The following is a 22,357-nucleotide window of genomic DNA, read 5'->3' as shown; positions in this document are numbered from 1 at the left end:
AATATCTGCTCAGTTTATCAAGACACCACATATTTTCAAAAGCGCTCCGACGTTTTCGGAGACGTCTGTTAGCCACTAGCTCAATAGCTAGCCGGGGGCTAGGCTCACTATAGCCGTGAGAACACCGGACTCCCGGCAAATCATTTTCAAACCCACCGCTGTCTTTCGCTACTCAGGTTAAACATGATATATAAGTCACTTAGATAACTTAAAAATGTTATTGTTTGGCTTTTTTTTTTTTTTTTTTTTAGTATTTTATTTGTTCCTGAGTAAATCGGTTTGGCTGAGATTAAAGTTATAGTTTTTACACAGCTGAATAAACGTCAAGCAGACAGCTGATTATCAGAAGTGTGAGATGCTCGAGAATTTACTCCGGTGTCCTGTTATATTTTAGATAGCAAGGAGTTTATTAAACTTCACCGAAACAATCTGCAAATTTCATTAAAATTTAATAAACTATCATCTTGTCTTTATTTTTAGTTAGCACAGACCTTAAACACTTAAAGCTGTAAGCTAATGATAGTTATACAAGAGCAGATGCTGCTGGTGCAATAAGCTGTACATTTTATGTCCAATGGATGATGATCTGATTAGTCGACTAATCACAAAAATAATCGGTGACTAGTCGACTATCAAAATAATTGTTTGTGGCAGCCCTACCCTTTTGTAGTGTGATTTCTGAACTCTGTAGAAACGAATGTGTGCATATAAATTACAAGAATCTGTAGCCAAAGAACAAAACTTTATATACTGGATTTGCTGAAATGTAATCGCAAAACCATCAGCTGGTTAGGCTGTGATTTAGCCATTTATTTGCTTTGTTTATCTGCATTCATAAGTGGCTCAAAGATGACTACTCAACAGGTCTGTGAATTGCCAAGCAAGAGGTCTTCTGCTTTCTTATTTTTCCTGCATTACTCGGCACATAACGTTGATCTGTAGAGCAGTGGTTTTGCGTATGTTGTGAGAGCAAATTTGTTTCCAAACTTGACGTCATTTTCATTTCTGTTTGTTTATTCATGGTCGTAATTAGGTGACACACTTTTTCTATGACTCAGATACATGCGTCGCCATGCAGGCGCACAAGATAAACAAACTGAAAATCTGCATTGGAAAACATTTTTTAAACGTATTTAATTTTATTTCATTCATTAGTTAGATTTAACTTAGTGCTGGTCTCGGTGTCCCTGAATATTACCACGTTTAATCTGTATTCATTTCCTGTTATTGACAAATGTTGGACTGAGTACGCCCTGTGATGCACAGGAGGTGGACATGTAGCCTGAAGGTAAACAGAGCTGTGAGGAAATAAGAGCTATGCCTATGGTGCAAGTGTTCCTGTGGGCAACTAGCTGCTCAAGTCTCCCCTGAAGCAATATTTTGACAAAGGCTTTTAAAGAGCCGAGCTGTCAGCTTTGGCTTCCTGACCAGGCCCTCATTAGCTAACACCACCACCAAAAGAACAGGCTGATAGAGACGCCTCCTCAGCAGCACTCGAGAAAATGCCTTTCTAACTGCAAATTAATTTTGAATTGGGGATTCATGGGCGAGAACAAGGTGGGGAGCGCTGGTGAAGTGGGCTTCTCTGTATGAGTGACATGTCACACATTCTCATTAATGTGGATCTAGCAGAGAACTTAATCCCCAGGAGCTGCTTAAAGGTAAACAGAACAGTATGGAGATTAAAAGCTGACACTTTTGGGGGGAGATCCTGTGCATTATGGGATTCCTGTGGGATTCCCGCTGGATGGGAGTCAGTTTCACTTTTCATTATATGAGTCCGACAGGACAGGGAAAAAAATTCATTGGGAACTTTGACAGGAATAAAGAAGCTGTGTGTCTCTCGCGGTTGCTGGTCAGTCACTGTTGAAGATTGATGGCTTCATCGTGCATCTACAAACTCCAGATGCCATCAGTGTATTCTGGAGTGACCTGATAAAACCATATGCGCTACTTTTAAGTTATCTTGAGTAGTTGCCAAATGCAACACTGACTCGGGGATAATTGCCTTTCACAGATGTAAAGCAGGCAACAAAACACAGCCTGCTGAAAATCACCTTTGAGAAGCGCAAGGTGCCAGACGTAAGATGATAACATATCATTGAAATCATTATTTCTCTCAGTGGCAGCATTTATTAATGCTTAGCGTGGACCTCGGAGGAATTCAGACCAATGCTATGGAACCGGGTCTCATGCAGACAGGATTAGAGTTCAGCTCTAGTCCATCAGAATCCAGAAATAGCTCTGGGACGGTGTTGATATTAGGAAGCTTCGAGGTATTTAGAGGTTTGTCCATGTTGGGGTTTCACTAAGACAGGTTCTATATAATGAAAAGTCTTTGCTAATCTGTCTGTAATTCTTCCACAAATCATTGGTGCATAAGTAGATTATCTCGTCTATCCCCTAAAATCCATTTACTATTCAAGTTTTAAAATCTCGAGCCTTCTTCCCAATAAGTTCAGACGGCACCTGTTTGCATGCCCGAGGTAATTTAATGTTCCACATTAAAAACAAGCAATGCTAATTTCCCCTCAGTAATCTCTTGTTTGACATCCTTCTCAGCAGCCCTGTTTATCAACTAAACAAACCTACCGAACCCATTTACTTAAAATCCCATGCATGCAGTGTCGCGTATAAAGATTCTGATTTTAGTTAAAGTGTAATAGTCTAAGGGTATGGCTATTATTGTGTATGATGAAAAGTACCTTCCTCATCATGGCAGATAAATATTTATCCCAAGATAGACATTGTTGTTTGTGTGACTTTGAATTTTCACAAAAAGCTGAAAAGAAACAGGAAGTAGATCTACAACCAGCCCTATTATTGTTGAATGATAATACATTGATTTTACATCAATGCCATATTGAATGTATTGAGAGGAAAGCTACTTGGGTTCATCTTGGTGTCAAATATGTATCATTCATAAATTACACAGAAAAGCATCAGAGATGGAAAGAAAATGAAACGCAGTACTGGGTGTAGACAGACCCGTGCAACTGCTCCTTCACTTACACAAGTCCTCTATTGATTGAGAAGGAGATTGCAATTGATTGAAAGCCTGAAATCACTGAATCACTCCAGTTAAAATCAGGCTTCTCCTCTTCTATTTCAGTGATAATGCATTCTGCACAGCACACGAGCCCGGCAAGTTTATCTCTGATGAAAACAAAGGTATTATACACAAATTTAAACCCACCTGCTAAATATTCTTTCAGTCCGCTTTGTGCCACTAAAGCAGCTCAGGCACCCAGAGGATCCTTCCTGGGCGAGGTCCCAGTGGATCAGGCTTGTTCCGGCGCAACCCGTGGATGCTTAATCAGATTGGGATCTGGGGAATTTGGAGAAGAGGTCAGTGCCTTGGGCTTTTCTGCAGGCTGTTCCAGAGCAGTTTTGAGGGGTGGCAAGGGCCTTGATCTGCTTTTGCCAGATGTTGGTACGTGTCAAAATAACATGAATGCTAAAATCAAGTCTCCCAGTTGAGGGGGGGTTCTGCTTTATTGTATGGAACTTTAACTGTCACATAATCTAAGGCATATGTTCAGTGTATTAGATTTGTTAATGGATGCACTGTATGTTTTAGATGGAAGTGGGAATCTTTATTCATTATAGTGGTTGACAGGCTCTGTTAGGCTTAGTTGCCTCATCTATAGTTGCATAAATGTGATCTATAAACCCCTAATTGCCTTTGCCTGATCTCCTCTATGGCTATCGCTTTTACTGTCTGCAAAGGTCATTTCCTGTCCCATATCTGTATTATTCATTAGGGAGGCTCAGCCATTGCGAAAAAGGAAAAATACAGGGAGGATATTTGCAATATTGTCATTCAGTTTATCCGTCAAATTATCGAAAGCAAGCTGGTCCCTGAGAGATGGTTTGAATGTGCAAACAGCTGGGAATGTACAGCTGACTTCACAGAGGTCAGCAGAAGGCTATCCAAGCTCTAAAGGCTGCTGGGAAACATTTTTATGAATCAACTCCTGCACTCGCTCAGAATGAGAAGAGAAATCAGAGACGAGCCATGGAAGGAGCAGAGACTCCCACATACCTTATTTGGTACACTTGTGAAATATAGTGCAATAAACCTGAATAAAACGAATGAATCTAAACTGTCGTCTACTCACAGTTTAGCTTGAGTTAACATCAGGGGACGAAAGATCCTGTTGTTCAAACGCATCGATAAGAAGTAAAAGTTACTGTAATTAACCTGTAGACTGACTGTCAATGGTGCACTTTGTACTTTCTCATTGTCGTGGACATTTCAGTGGTTTTCTGTAATGTTACCGATCTCCGGCCTGTATCCCCATGTGATGTGTGTATGTGTGTAAGGTCGGGGGGCGGGTCCATTCCACTGCAGGGCAACCTGCATGTGGCGAATAAAGCTGATCGATTGATTGATTGGCTTGCAGCTGCCTTGTCACCTGGTCTGCTTTTGGTTGTCCATGAACAAGGTGTTAGTTGATTGTTGGCTTTGGTTCGCCATTGCTCGCCCTGTAGCTGCTGTGCACATCTGCTGCTGCCAAGGACTGTGATGCCCCTGGCAGTTTATGGTGGAGGCTGCAAGCCGGCAGGCATGGGCGATTATTCTGGTAAACCAAGCTTTAGAGCAAAAACACACACCCGTAGTCTGGGCCTAACTACAGTGTATTTGTTTTTCATTTGAAATTTTCAATGAAATCTTATTTATTTATTTTGCATTAGAAATTAAAGTGCATGGTGTTTAAGCTGGTGAACAATCATGCTTAAATTATCCAGATTTACAACATTTGTTTTGACAGTTTTAAAAACAAAATGATGAAAAAGTCCAAACAAAGCAGAGCCTTTGATTCCTCTCGGTTCCTCTGTGTGAAGGAGCATGGACCTCAGCTGCATTGTTTACACGTTTCCCATAAGTGCTGTTAGAAAAATCAGAGCGACTGACTCAACATGTGGAAAAAGTGTGGCAGACAGCTGACTGTAACTGAATCATGTGTAGATGTTTTTGGCAATGAACAGTTTATGAAGCAGACTTTTTGAAGCTGATGCTCTGAATAGTTTTTTCTCATTTTTTTCTCCATTTGTAAACTTAAATTACATAGAATACAGGATTTACTTGTTGTAAAGTTTTTATATTTGCAAAGTGCATGAAAGGAAGGTGAGCTGATGCTCTTGGGGAGAAAATGAACAGATAGCGTGGTTTATTTACAGGCAGTTTTTACAACAACTACTTGAGGAATATTTCTTAAAGAAGTTTTGGCTTGTGCGCAAAGATGCCAGGTACTTGTTGGCGAGGGAGATGAGCGATGAGTAGAAACATTTGACAAAGTAAAGCTCCGATCAAACATCAGCAGGTAGCAACACAGTTTCTTCTGTAGCCTAGAGATCTGTAGACTGTTGTGTCACTATTTAAACTTGATTACTATAAGGCTTATGGTGATCAAGTTCATGATAATAATATAATTTATGGGGAGTCCTAAGGAATAAGCATATCTCAAGTTGTGTATGACAAATCCCCGTTGTTTAGTAGCTAAAATACCAACATTATGGATTATTGTGGATTTTGCTTCACATTCACTTTCTGATTATTCTGTCAAACTGGCTTGGTAATACAAATAGTTTGCCTGCCATCCACTGTTACACTCAGCTCCAGCTGGCCAAAGTGACACGTTTACCCCCCTCTTGTAAAGACAGATGCCAACAAACCTCATCAGCTAACTTTTAGCAGTGCCGTCAACATTAAACCTGTGACTACTGTAAACTTGGCTTTATTCCATCATCTATCTTATTTACAGCATTTTTATGAAAGGGTGTATACATCCTTTCTGAAAAACACGAGCTAATGGTGTACTCTTGCCCTCTCCAACCAAACTTTATGCTTCCTATTCTTCCTGCCGTGGCATATTTTGTTAGTGAAGTTTGCACCAGGGGTCACATTAAAAAGATGATTCACTTTGGCCTCTGTCACAGTGTTTCTCTCTTTTTAAATGAGTCAGAGCTTATCTTTAGCATGCATCAGTGGAAACCCAAGGCATTTGAATAAATCAAATAACTCACAGAGTTCCTAAGTGGGTGTTTACTTGACTGAGTGCAACCCATTGTGACCCCGACGGCTCCCAGCCTCCCCAAATTAAAACAAAGATGTTTTGCGCTCTTGTGCCCTACTTCAGCTGTTTTCTTTATTTGTGCTTCAAATATCAGCGTGGCAGCGTTTGGAGGAGACTCTCCCTGACTCGTTCCCCGGTCATTTCAGGAGGTTTCTCTTGCTCCACTGAATAATTCCTTCTGGCACACTAAAACCCTCTTTTCCACAAACACCTTCTCTCCCATTTGCCAGTGACAAAACAACAAGAGACTTCAGACAATGAGTGCTGACATTTCCTGCCACAGGGTCCATTAGCACTCTCATGTGTGACTAAATGCTGTTTTTTTGCATTCACAGCTCCAAATGTTAGAACGTACTGAGTCAGGATAAAACAGCACAGAAACTGTGCGGATGACTTAAATGTGCAGTATCCTAGCATTTTATTTATTTATTTGTGTATTTGCTCTGCTGTGAATCTTGGTGTTGACTTTGAATCTGTAATCTTGTTGGCAAACAAAACACACACCTTTTTTCACTCATTTTGAGACCATTTTTCAGAAGAATTTTTTTTCTACCAGCCTGTCAGGAAAAAACTGAGAATTTGTTCCCATTCAGTCACTGGAAACTGTCAGATAAACAGTTTAACGACTATATAACAATATATTTGCACCAACAAGGTGATTCCCAAAGACTTACTAGCCAGAAAAATGGCTTATCTGGCATTGGTGTGTAGTGTGTCCTTAAAAAATAATCAAACTGGACAAGTTGAGCATAGAAGTGGCCGACCTTTAAAAAAAGAGATTTCTCTACTGCAGATGAAAGTATCTGAAAATCATATCCTTAAGAAATAGGAAAAAAAATCCAGCAAAGACCTGATGCAGGAATGAGCAGATGCGTCTGGTCTTCAGTTGACACATCCACAGTTCCCTGAAGCCTCATCAGAAATGGCCTCAGCTCGGGCTGCTCGATTATGATGATCATCACGATTATTGTCACTGAAATTGAGATCTCGATTATTTGACGATATTTAACAATAACAATGTATCGAATAATGACTTTAAAAAATAATATAAAATAGTGCAAATACTGATAACAGTGCAAATGTTTGCAATATAAGAAATAAATGAAAAATATAAACATCTATGTTTAGTGAACTTTGCAGTGTTGCTCTGTGGTGCAGCTACGACACTGTAGCAAAGTTTACACACTGTGTCTACTTGATCCACGTCTGACTCATGAACCCATAATGTTTCCACACCACTCAAGTTTTTTACCTCTTTTCAACCAACAGCATCACTCTCCTCTCCAAATAACTTCTGCTTAGCTTTCCGAGCTTCCCTCGGGTCCTCTTAATCAGCGGTCCCCAACCCCCGGGCCTCGGACCGGTACCGGTCTGTGAGTCGTTTGGTACCGGGCCGCGAGAGTTGAGGCTCAGGTGTGAAATGTATAGTTTTCAGTGTTTTTATCGGTTTTCAGCGTTATTTTGTTATCGTTTTTATCGTTTACTCTGTTTTCCTGGGTCTTTTCACGTGTGTTATGAATAAATCTTCTTTTTTTCGGTACCAGTACTAGTTTTATTTTGTTGTATTTATCCGCGACACCTTAAAGGCCGGTCCGTGAAAATATTGTCGGGCATAAACCGGTCCGTGGCGCAAAAAAGGTTGGAGACCGCTGCTCTTAATTGTTGTGACACGTGTTCGAAACGCAGAGAGGTGCGCTCGATTTGCCACACGGAGCAGCGCGAGAGTAAAGCACGAGGGAGGGGCTAATAATCGGCTCAGTCATCTTTAATGATCGTTGAAAGCCCAGATCGTAATCGAGATTAAAATTCGATTAATTGAGCAGCCCTAGCCTCAGTGGAAAGGTGGCTGTCAAGAAGGATGTCAAGTTACACATTTGGACTGAAATCGGTGGTAACAGGTCTTATAGAGTGATGAATCCAAACACTTCTGTTATATTCTTAGCATATCGCTGTTAAAATGTACGGAGAGGTTCAAGGGAGAAGTAGACGGTAAGCATCCACAGCTATCTGTAAAACATAGAGGACCTGCAGTGGTTCGGAGCTGCATTTCACCCACTGGTGTTGGGATTATGAACACAGAAAAGTACATCAGATTTTGATGACCATGCAATACCATCTAAAATACACTGAACTGGTTTCATTTTTGCAGCATGACAATGATCCCAAACACACTGCCAGCTGTTGGTGTTGTTTCACTAGAGCTTTTCCCTTTTTTAGCAAAATCTAAAGAAATTAGGAATCTCCCTCCCTCTCTCTCTTTCTAAATGCAACAGTGTTGCTGACGGTTTTCAGCAAATTAGTTTGTACAAAAGGTCATTGAACCACATTAGAAGCCCAAAAATGTTTCATACTGTACTGAAGGGACACAAAGGCAGGGCCTGGTATGGCAGGGAGGTTCAACACACCACAACCATAAAAATGGGCATAATGGGACTGACATTCACACAGTGTTCCCAAGAAGTCATTTGTAAATGGAAAAAAGACACCATGAGATTTTTTTAACAACTTTTTTTTCATTTCTACATATTGTCAGATGACTTTGCCTTTTCTTTTTTTCTGACACCTTCAAACCTATTTTTAGTAACGTCGCTACCGTCATAGATCAGAACAACTATTTTTATCCGTATTCATATTAAATGGAACAGTTTCCCAGAGCTACAAAAATAAAACTTGTTCTTGTAAGCCATAGTTTACATTCAGATTACGTTAACGTGATATTGAGGTTATGGTTTAGATTTACTTGCACTAGATGCTTTTCAGATGGTTACTACTGGATTATCTTTACATAGGAGGTGTGGCACGTGAAATCATTTATCAGTATGTCATACCATCAGTAGATCTGCAATAAGAAATTCCCAGCTGTTCTTGAACAAGGACTCTGACTGCTGTCTTTTGGTGGTAGTTGTAACAGCTGAAAGTAAAAATTACTATTGCTTCTAATCAGCGGTTATAAGAAGGCAGAATGTGTCCTACTGGATCGTGATCAGCATTAGTCCCTGCTCTGAGGATGAGAGCAAGCTGGACCAGCATTTAAAGTTCCGACTCCTGGAGAATGACAAGTAGCCATCTGGTAATTCTCCTCTTCAGACCTGCACGGTAGCTACAGCCCAAAATAGCATCAAAGGCAAAGAATTGTCTTTTGAAAACGGGCTGTTCTGGAGCTAGACAGATCTCACTTGAATTGTCACTCAGGGGGTCTGATGCAGTTGGACACCGATTCAGTTGCACTCACTTTGTCATTTCAGAGGGAAGAGAGGGGAAGCTGCACGCACGAGACAAACAATACAAACAAGTGTGCAGCACTTTTTACAACTATTAATTGACACACAAGGGAATAAGACTTCTTATCTACTCTTCTTGAAACCAAGTGCTGCCTCTGGGATGTTCTGATGAGGTGTGGGTGTGCTTTTCAAAAATATGCTTAACGTGGTTTCTAAAGTTGTGACACCAGCTGAGTCAAGAAAACTAATTTTTTAGGACGGTTGTAAGTTGATTTAGGCTAATGATTCTCATTTTCATGTACTACTGGCTGCAGGGCCCCAACTTCCTTTGTATTTTGAACATATTGCCTTTTTTAAACAGTAACTTGTCACCATTCATTATCTTTATCTTTATGGATTATTACAGACATCAGCTCTATTCTCCAAGTGCATTTATTCAAGAAACCGCTTTGTAAGAAATACTGTCTGTATGGAAGCCATCACGACGGCCTTGGGTTACATCAGTATTCAATGAAACTGAAAACTTTCCTTTGAAAATGATTGCAGTAAATACTCCAGTGACTCTCTAACTTAAGGCAAGTACAGAAAATTGAGGCATGATTCAAATGAGAGATGTAGAAGTAGTACTAGTTTGTCTCTAAACTTTAAAGAGTTTTGTCTGAGAGACGATCTCTGGCCTTACTTTGGTTCTTCAGGGCTTTGTGACAAACAATAACATCAACAATGTAGGAATTTAATGACAGAACTACTTAGATTTTCATTTTAAAATAAACTCTGACCTTTCTCTGGTATCTCTTCCTCGTCTCCATTTCCTGTGCCTAATTTATTCTCTTTTCTCCTTAGCCTTTAATTATTAATAAGGCTAGATAATGGTCAGTTCCTCCAATATGAAAAGTGATATAGTTTTACATGGACAAAGGCTACTGAAGGAGAAAATTTGGACTTATGCAATCAAAGGCACAAAGCTAGAGAGCAGGACACATCTTGGGGCTTTTAAAAGCTTTTGTCAGCGCTGGCAGCTGCTCATCATAAATCTCCTCTGTCCTCTGTTTCTATCCTGTCCCTTGCAAGTATAATATATACTCGGGTCTGAAGCAAATTATAGAGCAGCTACGATTTCAGAACGGACGGGATATTCTTTGCAGGAATGAGTCAGTCCTTGCTATTAGGGAGCATTCATCTTCTCTGTACATGGTGGCAGACACCAACCAAAGTGCGCATTGCTAATGAGAGCAATCTGGCAGACTTCTTCATCTTGCACAAGTTAAGATCACTAAGAATATTTAGATTTCAGAAATAAACCAAATCTCCTGATGTGACCTCGGCACAGAATGGTCATATAGAGGGTTGAGCCAAGTATACTGGCTGAAAACGGTCACCTTTAAAGCAACGTGTGCCATTGTTGAAGTATGTCGGAGCCAGCGAGCGTCTCATTAGTCAGCTCTCTGCAACACAAACACATCACCATAGGCTGGATGATTTTCTGACAGACTGCTAATGGCGTTGACGGCTGTTTAAGGAAAGCGTGAGTGTTTCCAAAGTCATTAGCATACGAGCGCCAGTCATAATGCGTGCCATGTCGTAATAATGATACAGCAATTTCCTACATAGCCAAGATATTCTTAGTAGTGGAGCCTAATTGTTGATGGCTTGATGTGGCCATACCCCACATGCATTAAAGTATCCCGTCTTTCAAAGGAGCGAACAGATGGTGAGGGCTTAGACATTTTGTGGCCTCGAGGACAGTAGAAAAGAACGGGTCTCTCGGGAGGAACCTACATTTTAACTTCATCGCCTTTTAGATTTATTTGACCAACGTTATGCAGCGGCCTGAAAGGACGTTCACATGCATGAGCGTGTGTGTATGAGCTAACGTGACCTTATCAGCTGCCGTGTTGTCTAGTTAACACACACGCATGCACGAGTGCACACACAAACAACAGCATGCACTGACTGCATTGCAGAAAGGGCAGAGGCCTCTGACAGTAGGAAGCGGATTAGACTGCAAACCAAAGATTCTTAGTGAGTTTAATGGAATAGAGATGAGTGGATGGGAGATTTAAATAAATTAACCTTCAGTGAATCCCTGGAGGCTCGGAGAATGACAGAGGGGGTCTGAGGAGGATTTTTTTTGCTACTGATTTAATGAATAGTCATGACATTCTTACAGGCAGCTTGTATTCCTCAATTTGAATGCAAACTTGAGACTGTTTGAAGCACCGCAAATATGGGCAAGCGCGTAAATGTATTTCCCTCCCTAAACATTAATAAGCTGATCCATTTTTTGCCACAGTTTGAGCTCCATATGCCAACTTATTATTAGTGTTTATTTTGCATGCAGAAATGGGCGATGTTTATAGATGCACTATGAGAGATTCTGGAGCTGGCATCTTTTTAAAATGTCATCACAGCATCAGGGAATACGTTGACCTTTACTAAACTCCCAGCCATAAGAACATAATTCTTTCTACGTACTTATCGCGATATTAACCCTGATTGGTGTCTCTGACATTTACTTAAAGATGCAAAAAGCTGAATATCCTAGATGTCATTTTTTAGGAGGATGCTATAATCACTATAGCCAAATTACATCTTTAAACTGCGTTAGAAGTTTAAACTTGTCTTATTTTTGTCGATTTTAGATAACAAAAAGTCTTTTAATTGTCTTTTTTCTGAGCTATGTTGCTGAAGTGTCATGCATCTTGCTACTACACCACCAAATCTGTAGGAAATGTAAGTGTAGTGCACAACCACGAGGTCTGTACTGAAACGTTGTCAGCTTCAGGATGTACAGGAAGGTCCCATCGAGCACACATCACACTGACTGTGCACAACCAAGCTGGGAGATTACCCAGCGGAGATCTTCTGTCTTAATTTGACAGGTCTCCATGGAAACGGGCGTACATAACAGCATCACGTACAATCTCCGGTTGGTGGAAGCCCCCTTGGGTAACGGTGTCACTGTGCCCTCCATATTCACCGTAATCAATTTTCTGCCAGACTTCCTCCCGTCCCGCCTGGAGTTGCTGGAGCTGCGTCAGGCCGGGCGGCTGCCTTAATGGCTTTTAATTGCCTCTGGTTTTACCTGGATGACGTCTGTCACTCCTGATCAAGAACAGGACTTAAAACACCTCGAGAGTATTCGTGGTGATCAACTCATTTGTGCACACAACACCGAAAACTGACAGAAGAAAACTGGACCTCAGGCGTTCAAAACAAAACTTTTCATTAAAGTTTGGGAAACTTGTCTCGGAGATTACGTGACAATTTGTTTCTGATTGCTGCCGTAGCTCGCTTCAAATATGAACTACTGTGTATTGCATATGCGACAGACTAATAATATTTTGTTGTTAATATCTTGTGGAAAGGTGAGAAACACGCCTTCGTTATTAATTTTCTGTCAGAAAACGATGATTTGTTTTTCCCACTTTGTATGACGTGCTCGTGGTTTTAACTGCTCTTTGTCTTTGCTATAAATACACAGGAAGTGAAAAGCTTCGTTAACGGTCTCTTGAGAATACCACAGCTGCTTGCCATTCTTTGCCGTCCTTTGCTAAGCCGTATCAGTCAGACACCTTGTTTATGCATCTGCTGAGGTCATTCATATCTTCAGTCAGCTGCCTTTTTAGGAAGCTTGGAGCTCGTGTCCAGTGAGTCCAGAGCCAGAATGTGTTCTGATGGACACACAAGACGGGATATGAATAGAGCAACATCTCATTTTATTGTAGTGTCTGATCTATGCACAAACCCTTTTTAGTGCTAAGTGAGGTCTTGTGACTGATCGCCACCCTTTCAGGTGACTGAAGGTTAATTTGGGATCCTGTTTGTAGACTTGTAGAAATGAGACTTATAGCCTGTGACTGTCACATCACTCTGACCCACACTCTGCCAGCTTTGCAGTAAATGCAATGAAGCATGATTCAAAATATTACCACAAAGTCACTTTGTGGGCTGCATTAGTATACCAACGCTTATGTTGCCTCTTGGTAATGGAGCCTGGACTCTTCAGCCATTCTTATAAAACTTTCATACCTTTTCTACCCTGGCACTTGTTATGCATGTGGTCTGCTTCACTATTGTGTCATCAATATATAGTGTTGACTATAGTGCTAAAGCATTTTGTGTATTGATTTTAAAGAACTATTAAAAACTAGTGGTGACAGTATGTCTCAGTGTTTCTTTAACATTCTGGCAGCTTCACTGTATATCACGGCATTATTACAAATGGTTTTTATGATTATATACATTTAAAATAGTTTATTCTTGTGGCAAGAGAATGTCAAACAATGCAATGCCATCGTTAAAAGAATTCCAGCAAAAAAAAAAAAAAGGTTATCAAAGACAGAGAATCGTTTAGTTATCGAGCAAAGTTGCATTTGTGTTCCAGGTTTCTTAAATGTGAATTTGTGGTTTCAGTGGAGCTCGAGCCCATCACAGCTGTTATAGGGCAATCGTTTTGGTACATCCTGGACAGGTTGCCAGTCGGCCTCAGGATCAACACTAACAGCTAGTTCAGAATCACCAGTTAACCTGACCTCATGAATACCTTTAAAGTGTGGGTGAAGCTGGAGTAAAGCTCACAATGACATAGGGAGAACATGCAATTTACACACAGGACCGTGTAGCTGTGACCTGTTTCCAAACTGTGACGCCAACTTGGAATTTTGTTTAAACAAAAACGAAACCAAAAAAAAAGTTAATAGACCATATGGTGTCCTGTGATGAACGGACAACCTACACAGTGTGTACACTGCTGGCAATCTGAATAGAGCTGCCCAAGCCTGCCTCTCCTCAGCTACCTCCATCAAGCCTTCTGGGGATGACACTAGGGCTGTGATATGACCAAAACCTCATATCCCGATATAAGACATCTATCGTCTGATAACGCTATAAGTCACAAAAATGTAACATTTTCTGTAAATTCTGTGAATCTCGGGCAGCTCGACTTGCGTGAAGTGTTTCCAGCTGTGCGTCGTGTAGCTGGAGTCGAGTGTTTTAACCGATGCATGAAACGATACATTTTTAGACATAAGTTGTAACGGCGCCGTTTTCTCTGAGTATTTATTACACGGCGTGCTGCGGGGAAAAGCCTGTTCTAACGTTTGAGTCTAAGGTTTATTTTTTAGCACCTGGCGTCTTTTTTACTTCTCATCCGTAAATAATCTGCTCTTTCACGTGATTCAGTTTATTTTGAAAAGTCTCAACAGGATCTTGAGCTTTATTGTGAAAGGTTTATGTGGAACATAAACAAGCGGACACGCGATGCTGTTACCGTCGTTGTTGCTAACGACAACGCATAAAACAGGCACTTGTCCGTCCGTAGTGTGGTTATATTAAATATAAGAGAAAGAGAGAACTTTAAGAAATTAATAATAACTACAGTGACATCAAAACATGAACAAATATTGCTGTAAACAGTTTATTTTGCGACACCACGAAACAAACGATAGCGTAAAATGAAACGATAATGTTTTTATATCGTCATCCGATATATATCGTTATATCGAACAGTCCTAGATGACACCAAGGTGTTAAGAGTGATGTCTGTAATATCTGCAGTATATGCCATCCAGGAGGCCTTCCACCTCAGCTGGGTTCTTTTGAAATAGCCAAAAAAAAATAAGAAAGAAGTCTTGGTTTTGCTTCTAGTGGTGCAACTGCTCTGGGTTTCCCCTTGCTTTTCACCACAGCTGTTTATCATGAACATGGTTCTTTTTTAGAGCATTGAGTCTGTCAGATCCATCCAACTGTGAGCTCACAACTTGCAAAACGGAAGCAGTGTACGGGGAAGGTGTTTTTCTGTTTATCTTTGTGTATATTTTTGTTTCTTTGACCATACAAAGTGCATGAATCTGCTGCATCTCAACAGGACAGAAACACACAGATCTTTATGCAGCATTTCCTCTTCTGGCTTTTTTTTCTGTGTGATGTTCAGCATTAAAAGTTGTTTTTCACCTGATTGTTCTGATAGGCGAGTGTGCTCAGCCACTTTAAACGTCCGATGCAAATCAGTGGAGCTGAAAGACGCTTTGTTGACAGTTGGGGTTTAGTAATGCAGTGGATTAGTCAGAGAAGCTGATTTATTTCTGAGGTTGGGACTGTGTTAATGGAATGTGCCACCGTCTTGCCCTTTGCCTTGTTCAGATGGATGAATGCCCAATAATCTACATGGTCTCTGTATTTTCTCTGCTCGAGTTTAAAGACTCCACTGCTTAGGTCATCCCCACGTTAATGCCCATCCTCGCAGTGCTGCGCTGATGCACGTTTCCTTATGCTCTGCATTATTCATACCCACCAATTGGTTTATTAGCTGATATTTGTTAGATTAAAGGCTACGAGAGAGTTATGCAAACGTGTTAGGAAGAAAATCATTACAGCTCAGTGCGCTGTCTTGTACTTGAAAGCTCATAGGTTCAATTTCCAAAGCTCCCAATGACTTATGAAGTGTGATACAACCAGATGTAAGATACAACTGCTGCAATTAGCTGTAAGACAGTTTTCAACAGTGTCAAATAAAAAAAAAATAGGGCATTTGTGAAATAAATAGTCTTATCTAATCTAATTTCCTAAATTCCTTAATTTGTATAACATTAGTCTAAAATCTCAAAGCTGATCAGTGTACTAAAACAGGCTTTGTTTTACTCAAAACATGGGATTATGAATCACATTTCATAGATTGTGAGGTAAATTATGTGTGAGTTTAATGAGCAGTTATTGTTGTAACTGCTTGGATCCAGCTTGGTTACTTCAATGCTTTGTTTTTGTGTTGTTTTTTGACCTGGTCAACTTTAAAATAATCAGCAGAAACTGGCTTGCATTCTCCCAAGAAACTCACAATGTAGACGTACTACCTTGTTTCAATTCCAGGGCAGTTCAATGGTGTTTTAATGAGCCACTGCCTTTCACTGTGCATCCTAATGGTCCTGTGCTTTCCTGGCTCACTGTACCATTAATGGTGCATGTTGTTAATTCATTCTTGTTGGACGAGCAGCCCAGAGTCATTTGTGATATTTCTTTTGTATTCCGTTCTGACGCTCTAAGTCTCCGTTTCATTTCCTCGGTTTACTCTGCAGCCCTGCTGTCCGTCTCCTCCCACCCTCCTGGCATTTATTTTCTTCTCCCTCTGGGGAGTGATTCTCACCGACATCGCTACACGCCCTGGCCAGATGTTGAAACTTAAATACGCCATTCATCAGCCCACAGACTCAAGTAGGAGTATAGACGGGGGCGATGACCCTGGAAAGACATTGTTAGTATACAAAGCTCACACACTCACTGCCTTTACTCATAAATTCTCTTCCCACCCTGCACATTTAAACCAAGACATTTCTGGTGTGGGTAACTGTCCAATTTCTGGTTCTGAAAATGGCCTCTTGAGAGCTTAAACTTCAAAAACAAGATTCTAGTGTGGGATTAGAAATGAAGATTTATTGTGTCCATTATTTTCTCTGCAGTTAATTCCAGAGTAATGGTTTTATTCAAGAGCAGATAAGTTATTGAACTTGATTTAAAAAATAGATACATTGTAATAGAGCAGGGCGATATGACCAAAAATATTTATCACAATATACATTTGAACATTTGCGATAACGATATAACTGACGATATAATTGACACTAGATAAAATACTTTACAACTCCACAACTTTATCAGTGAAAGCAGCTGTTTTTTTACATTGAAGTTATATAAAAATTAACAGTGCAAATGCAAATTCCTCGCTGACAGTTTAACTAAAAGGCATTTCCAGTGGAAACTGGCCGACATATCCTCAGCATAACCATGTATAATATCCACACAACTTAAAAAGAGGTTATACACACACACAATACGGTAATATTATGTTGAAGCACAGTACGTATCACTCCGCGAGGCTCCGCCTACGATAGCCGTAATGCTCCGACAATCCATCAAGCGGTGCGGCTTCGGAGCTTAGCAAAGTCGTACTGAAACGTCTGACAGATTTTTGAGCGCCGTGCACATAAAATCGTCTCGAGGTCAGTAAACACAACCAGAGTTCATACATAAGGCACACGGGATTATAAGGGGCACTGTCGACTTTCAGAAAAATCAAAGGATTGATTTTAAGTGCGCCGTATTTTCCAAACAACACGGTAATAACGACGGCCCGCTAGCATGCGCTACCAAAAATAGTGCTTTGTTGTGTATCTGACGGACGAAAGCTAAACCAGTTCCACACCACTGAAGCTGCAGCATTTTTACAAACCAGTTCTGGTTCATCTGTTTCATTCAACGATCCGCTTTCGCTCTTCTCATTCTCCGTCGCCGCCATGCTTTTTCCTCCATGTGCATATGAAAACAAAGGCACTGCGCATGCGCGTTTTACCCATATTCTATCGCCATATTTCATTTTCTTATCGTTGCCCAACATTATACCGGTGTTACTGTGAACGGTATGATATGGCCCAGCCCTACATTTTAAGTCCTTGGATCATTCTGTCATGAACTCTAGATCAAATAAAATCAACAGTTTGAGTGCCACAGATTTGCCTATTTTCATTCACCTTTGCACCATATTTTCCTTTTTTCCCGTATTGGAACAAATCTTGTAAAATTGTTGGAGAAGCTCACCACTGTGAGCTAAAGTGACGCTCTTTCCTTCATCTGGATCGGCAGTAACACTGTGACCACTGAAGCTTCACTTTTTCCATAACTACCCTTTGCCTTTCGCTTGGGAACTCACAAGCGCATGACTAAAAGTCTCATCTCTTCAGATGTAAACTGTTGCTGTTTATTGGTGACAGAGTTAACATTGGCAGAGGAATGCATTTATTTCGCTCTCTGGACTATTGACGGTCATCTTTAAAGACGTGTGACAGATGGATGTTGAATAGAGATTGACTTAAGAGGGTTCTGTGCGTGCACGCTCACACACACACTACTCTACTTAGACCGACTATGCAGAAAATACAGCCCCAATGCCTAAATCTGAGAAATCTCCCATGCACAGATTTAAAGTATTTTAAGGCCTCGTTTCATGTTTTATTGCTGGAATTGCAAGCGTGGCATTAACTTTCTAACAGACTTGATCCTATGGTTCTTTTCTTTTCTGTTTTGTTTTTTTGTTTTGTTTTTTTTATTTAACTGATTGTTTATGTAACAGAATAGGAGTTTGCACACTTCCAGTTAGGGATGGGTATTGATAAGATTTTCACGATTCCGATTCCATTTTTGATTCTGTTTAACAATTTGATCCTTTATCGATTCTTTTTAAAAAAGGAGAACACTAAGGTCGATTAGCTTAGAACTTTGTTTTATATCTTCTCTTTGAACAAGATAGAAATTTAGGAGTAACATGGCCTTACAAACCCAACAGTGAGATCTTAAGAGATCCACAGCCTACGGCTCTTCAATGGGGTGTCACAGGGTCCCTGGGGGAAAAAAATTGTAAATGTAAAATAAATATTCTTCTGTAGCAATAACAAAGTATAACATAAATTATTCTGTAGCAATTACACAAGAATATCTAGTAATGTCCCTACAATTAAACACATTCACTTACTGAAAATCATCTGCTGTGGCAAACGGCTGCAAGCCTTTGACCACAAACTGAGTCTCTGCTCGGTGACATTCGTCTATCCTGCCTGAAAGGAGACGCTACGGTAGAGTGCAGCGAGAACTGCCAGCATCTGAGCCAGACTCTGTCTCTCATCATGGTCACAGTAATGGCAGGTTTGTAATAAGGCAGATCGCGCTAACATAATCTGCACTGTTGTTGATTATTTACCTGCCGCATTAACGGGAGAGGACGTGCAAACGTTACCGCTGCTGCTGGGTTGAGATTCACGAGTCCGGAATTACAAACACGACATTCATTTAAGGTCATCGTGTGTTTGTGAGCAAATGCTTTTGCATATTCGTAGCGTTTCCTTCCTTAAATGAAATATCTACTTTGCAAGTATTGCAAGTTGCCCTGTTGTCATCCGTTTTCGTAAAGTATAACCAAACTTGAGTGTTTGAGCCGCCGTGTTTCCTGCCAGGTAAATGACGCTCCACAACGTGGTGACGTCATTCGGGGCGACTGGAATCGATAAGGGAATCGTTTGCAAAAATGGCAAACAACTCCAAGGAACTGAAACAGTGGGAACCGGTTCTCAACAAGAACCTGTTTTTGATACCCATCCCTACTTCCAGTACCTTGATAGATTTATAAAATTCAAGGGGAAATTTGATAAAAGTGAGGCTTGATTTATCTCAGTTTTTCTTTGTCTATGTCAGTTGTTAGTCACATATAAGCTACTGGTCAATCTTGTTGTTGACAGATTATAGTCATGAAAAGTTGACACAGTTGACAAAGGTATCAGTAACCTCGTTAGCTGTATAAGCCTTAATTAAACTACTACTTCAAAGCTGCATCATTAGAGCATCACCCTGAAGTCTTGAGTGTTTGATGGGCTAAAAAACAAGGCTACAACAGTTTCAGTGCACAATTTAAAAATAAAAATGAATGTCTGTAGCTACTCCTGAGTTTGATACAAACTGATTAGTGTCTCTCAGACCTGTAATAGAGCCACAGTAACGTGGGGTTTCTGCTCTGTTTTGCCGTGGAGGGAAAACAAATCTGAGCACAAAGAAGTGTCATGAATTTTTCATGAATTAAGACGGAGTCTCTCCAGCTCTGAATTATGAACTAATGCATAAATCCTCATCCTTAAAGAGCGCAGAATAAATGATACATTAAGCCAAGAATACACGTAAAGTTGGCCTTCATTCATTAGGACTTGGGGGGGAATCTCATAATAATTTAGTGATAAATACAGATTAATTCAAGTGTTCTTACTGTCTCGTATGATCAAAACAAAGATACTAAGGAAAAAGTTGTCTTCACCACACTCTTATTTCTACTATTAGGTTCTGGCCTTGTTAAAACTGACCTTGATTAGAAGAGAAGGAAGCATTGCACGTGCCCGTCTGCCCAGGCAAGCACAAAATATTGATTCATATGTCAGGCGTCCAGCGGATCGTCGTCTATTTTTGCCTGCAAGTGAGCAACTGAAACGAAGACCTAGAAAATAAAATCCCATATTAGTTTTGGTTTTGTTTTCTTAAAGAGCGAGCACATTTTAATTAACAGCATTATAAAACCATAAACCTCGGCTATTTGAATCTCAGCAGAAATACTAATTTATCAGTGTAGCCCAGTTGGTTTTCAAGATCGCTGTACCAATGAGACTGGGCTTTATCAGCCTGATTAGGGTTAATTATTTAAGTGTTATTCCATCTGCTATTGACTGTAGCAATGGTCTAAACTGATTACATTTAATGTATATATATATATATATAATATATTTATTTTACAACTTTTAACATGTAAACGGTTGGAGTCCAGTGTGACTGGAAGATATTTGGACTTGTTTTCCAGTGTCATGCCCAGAACGGGAACATTTTAGTGACTTTTTTTTTCTATATATCTTCCACTTTTTTTGTAATCTCATTTATCTCACATCATTTTAAATAAACGAAGAGTCGTTATTTAATTTAATGTATTGTGGCATTTTGTTTTTGTCTGTTTTGCAGGACTCAACGCTTTGCCTTTTGATCCAGCAGCCAACAACGACCCTCTTCAGTTCAACGGTTCCAGCGGGCAGCTGGTGACCGACTGTCCTCCCTTGGAAAACACTGCAGAAAACAGCAAGAAGAGGAAGAGAGCCAGCCTTCCTCCAGGTACTAACAGCAGCTACCTGCTGCAGGATTGCTCTATGGTCTCAAATCCTCATTTTGCCCTCAGCCAAGTCAAATTTCTAAATGCAAGAGTTTGTAACCTCAAATGGAGAATACCCCCCTTCACTTAGGGGTGCTTTGACACAACAGTTATATTTCTTACCTTTCTCCCCTCAGTCTTCCTCTACCAACATCAAATAAGTACAATGTGAATTGTTGCATAATCCTATTATTTGGTGGCCGTATGGAAAAGAGTAGCTTAGTTCAGTCTTTGTTGTTTTCGATTACCTTGCCATGTCCTCAGGCTCTGGTTGTCAGGCCTGGTTGGAGGTCAGGCAGCTGCAGCAGAAAAAAAAAAATGCTCCGGTGAGATTGTGTGTACGCGCCTGACTGTCTGTTACCGTGCCAACACAGGCTGCCAATCACAGCTCCAACACAGTTTTCTCACACAAACACTGACCACAGGGAGGGACGCGCTGTGCATGCGTTTATGTAAGGATGTGCTATAATTAAACAGTAATTTGAGTAAGTGTTGGTGTTTGCCTGCTAATGTGTCAAATTAAAAAAGGACTTTCTAATTAAAGAATTAAAGAAGTACTGACTAATTAATCGCTTTGTAAGTAATAGAACAAAAAGGCCCTTAAGACAGAGAGGTGTTCTCTGCTTTCGTGGCAATGCTAATTGGACGGGATTAATACTTCACATTAGCGCAGTCTTAATCGACTCTTCATCTTTACCTCACATCTTCACATGAACGAGTCCATGACTTGATGGCAATTAATTTAATTTTAATTCGCTGACCACGCTAAACTCTAATTGGGCAATGTATCGTAGATGATTGTAAAAGGGCGGGGTGGGGGTGGGGGGGTAGTGAAATTGACACCACATGTTGACATGTGGGAGAAATAAAAGAAGGTAGCAATCAGTAAAAAGCCTTAAATTAGAAAATGCACCAAAAAACAATGCTTTGTATTATTGCAGGAGTTTAAAAAATGTTCAAAACTTATAAAGAGAAGTTGGTTTAATACAGCTTTTCAATGTGTGTTACAAACCTCCTAAAATGAATCCATACAGATACGTTTATGAAGAGAACATGTTGTGCAAATGTAAACAAACATGGAGCATTTTCTTGTGTTAGGTTCCAATTTATTCATGATCAATGAGCTCTCACTTGTTAGATTTCCCACAACAGCAGTGAGAAGCAAGTATCCTACGGTCATAATGTCATTAGTTTAATGTGAAATCACTCTGTCAGTATGACCGCGCACGTTCCTCTCACAGCAGAAACTGAGAATATTTAATGCATTGTTCTGCTGTCATATTAAGTCACATTAGACGAGGCAGAAACGTTCAGTATGTTCAAAAAGTGCTCAGAGC

At 40.3% G+C, this 22,357-nt stretch overlaps 1 protein-coding gene across 6 annotated transcripts in view; it reads left to right on the top strand.

The window, feature by feature from the left end:
- Positions 1-22,357, top strand: part of enox2 (ecto-NOX disulfide-thiol exchanger 2) — a 199,959-nt gene that overhangs the window by 75,275 nt on the left and 102,327 nt on the right. For all 6 annotated transcript variants that reach the window (XM_087851780.1, XM_087851784.1, XM_087851781.1 and 3 more), the window contains one exon: positions 20,837-20,983. In XM_087851780.1, coding sequence (XP_087707906.1) covers positions 20,837-20,983 — 147 coding nt within the window. The remainder of the gene's footprint in view (positions 1-20,836; positions 20,984-22,357) is intronic.

The sequence above is a fragment of the Neolamprologus brichardi genome, chromosome 2, assembly GCF_056152115.1.
Source record: "Neolamprologus brichardi isolate AB-2024 chromosome 2, ASM5615211v1, whole genome shotgun sequence".
NCBI classification, from domain to species: Eukaryota; Metazoa; Chordata; class Actinopteri; order Cichliformes; family Cichlidae; genus Neolamprologus; species Neolamprologus brichardi.
Note: the sequence above shows the minus strand (reverse complement) of the source record. Positions and strands in the feature narration are given on the sequence as shown.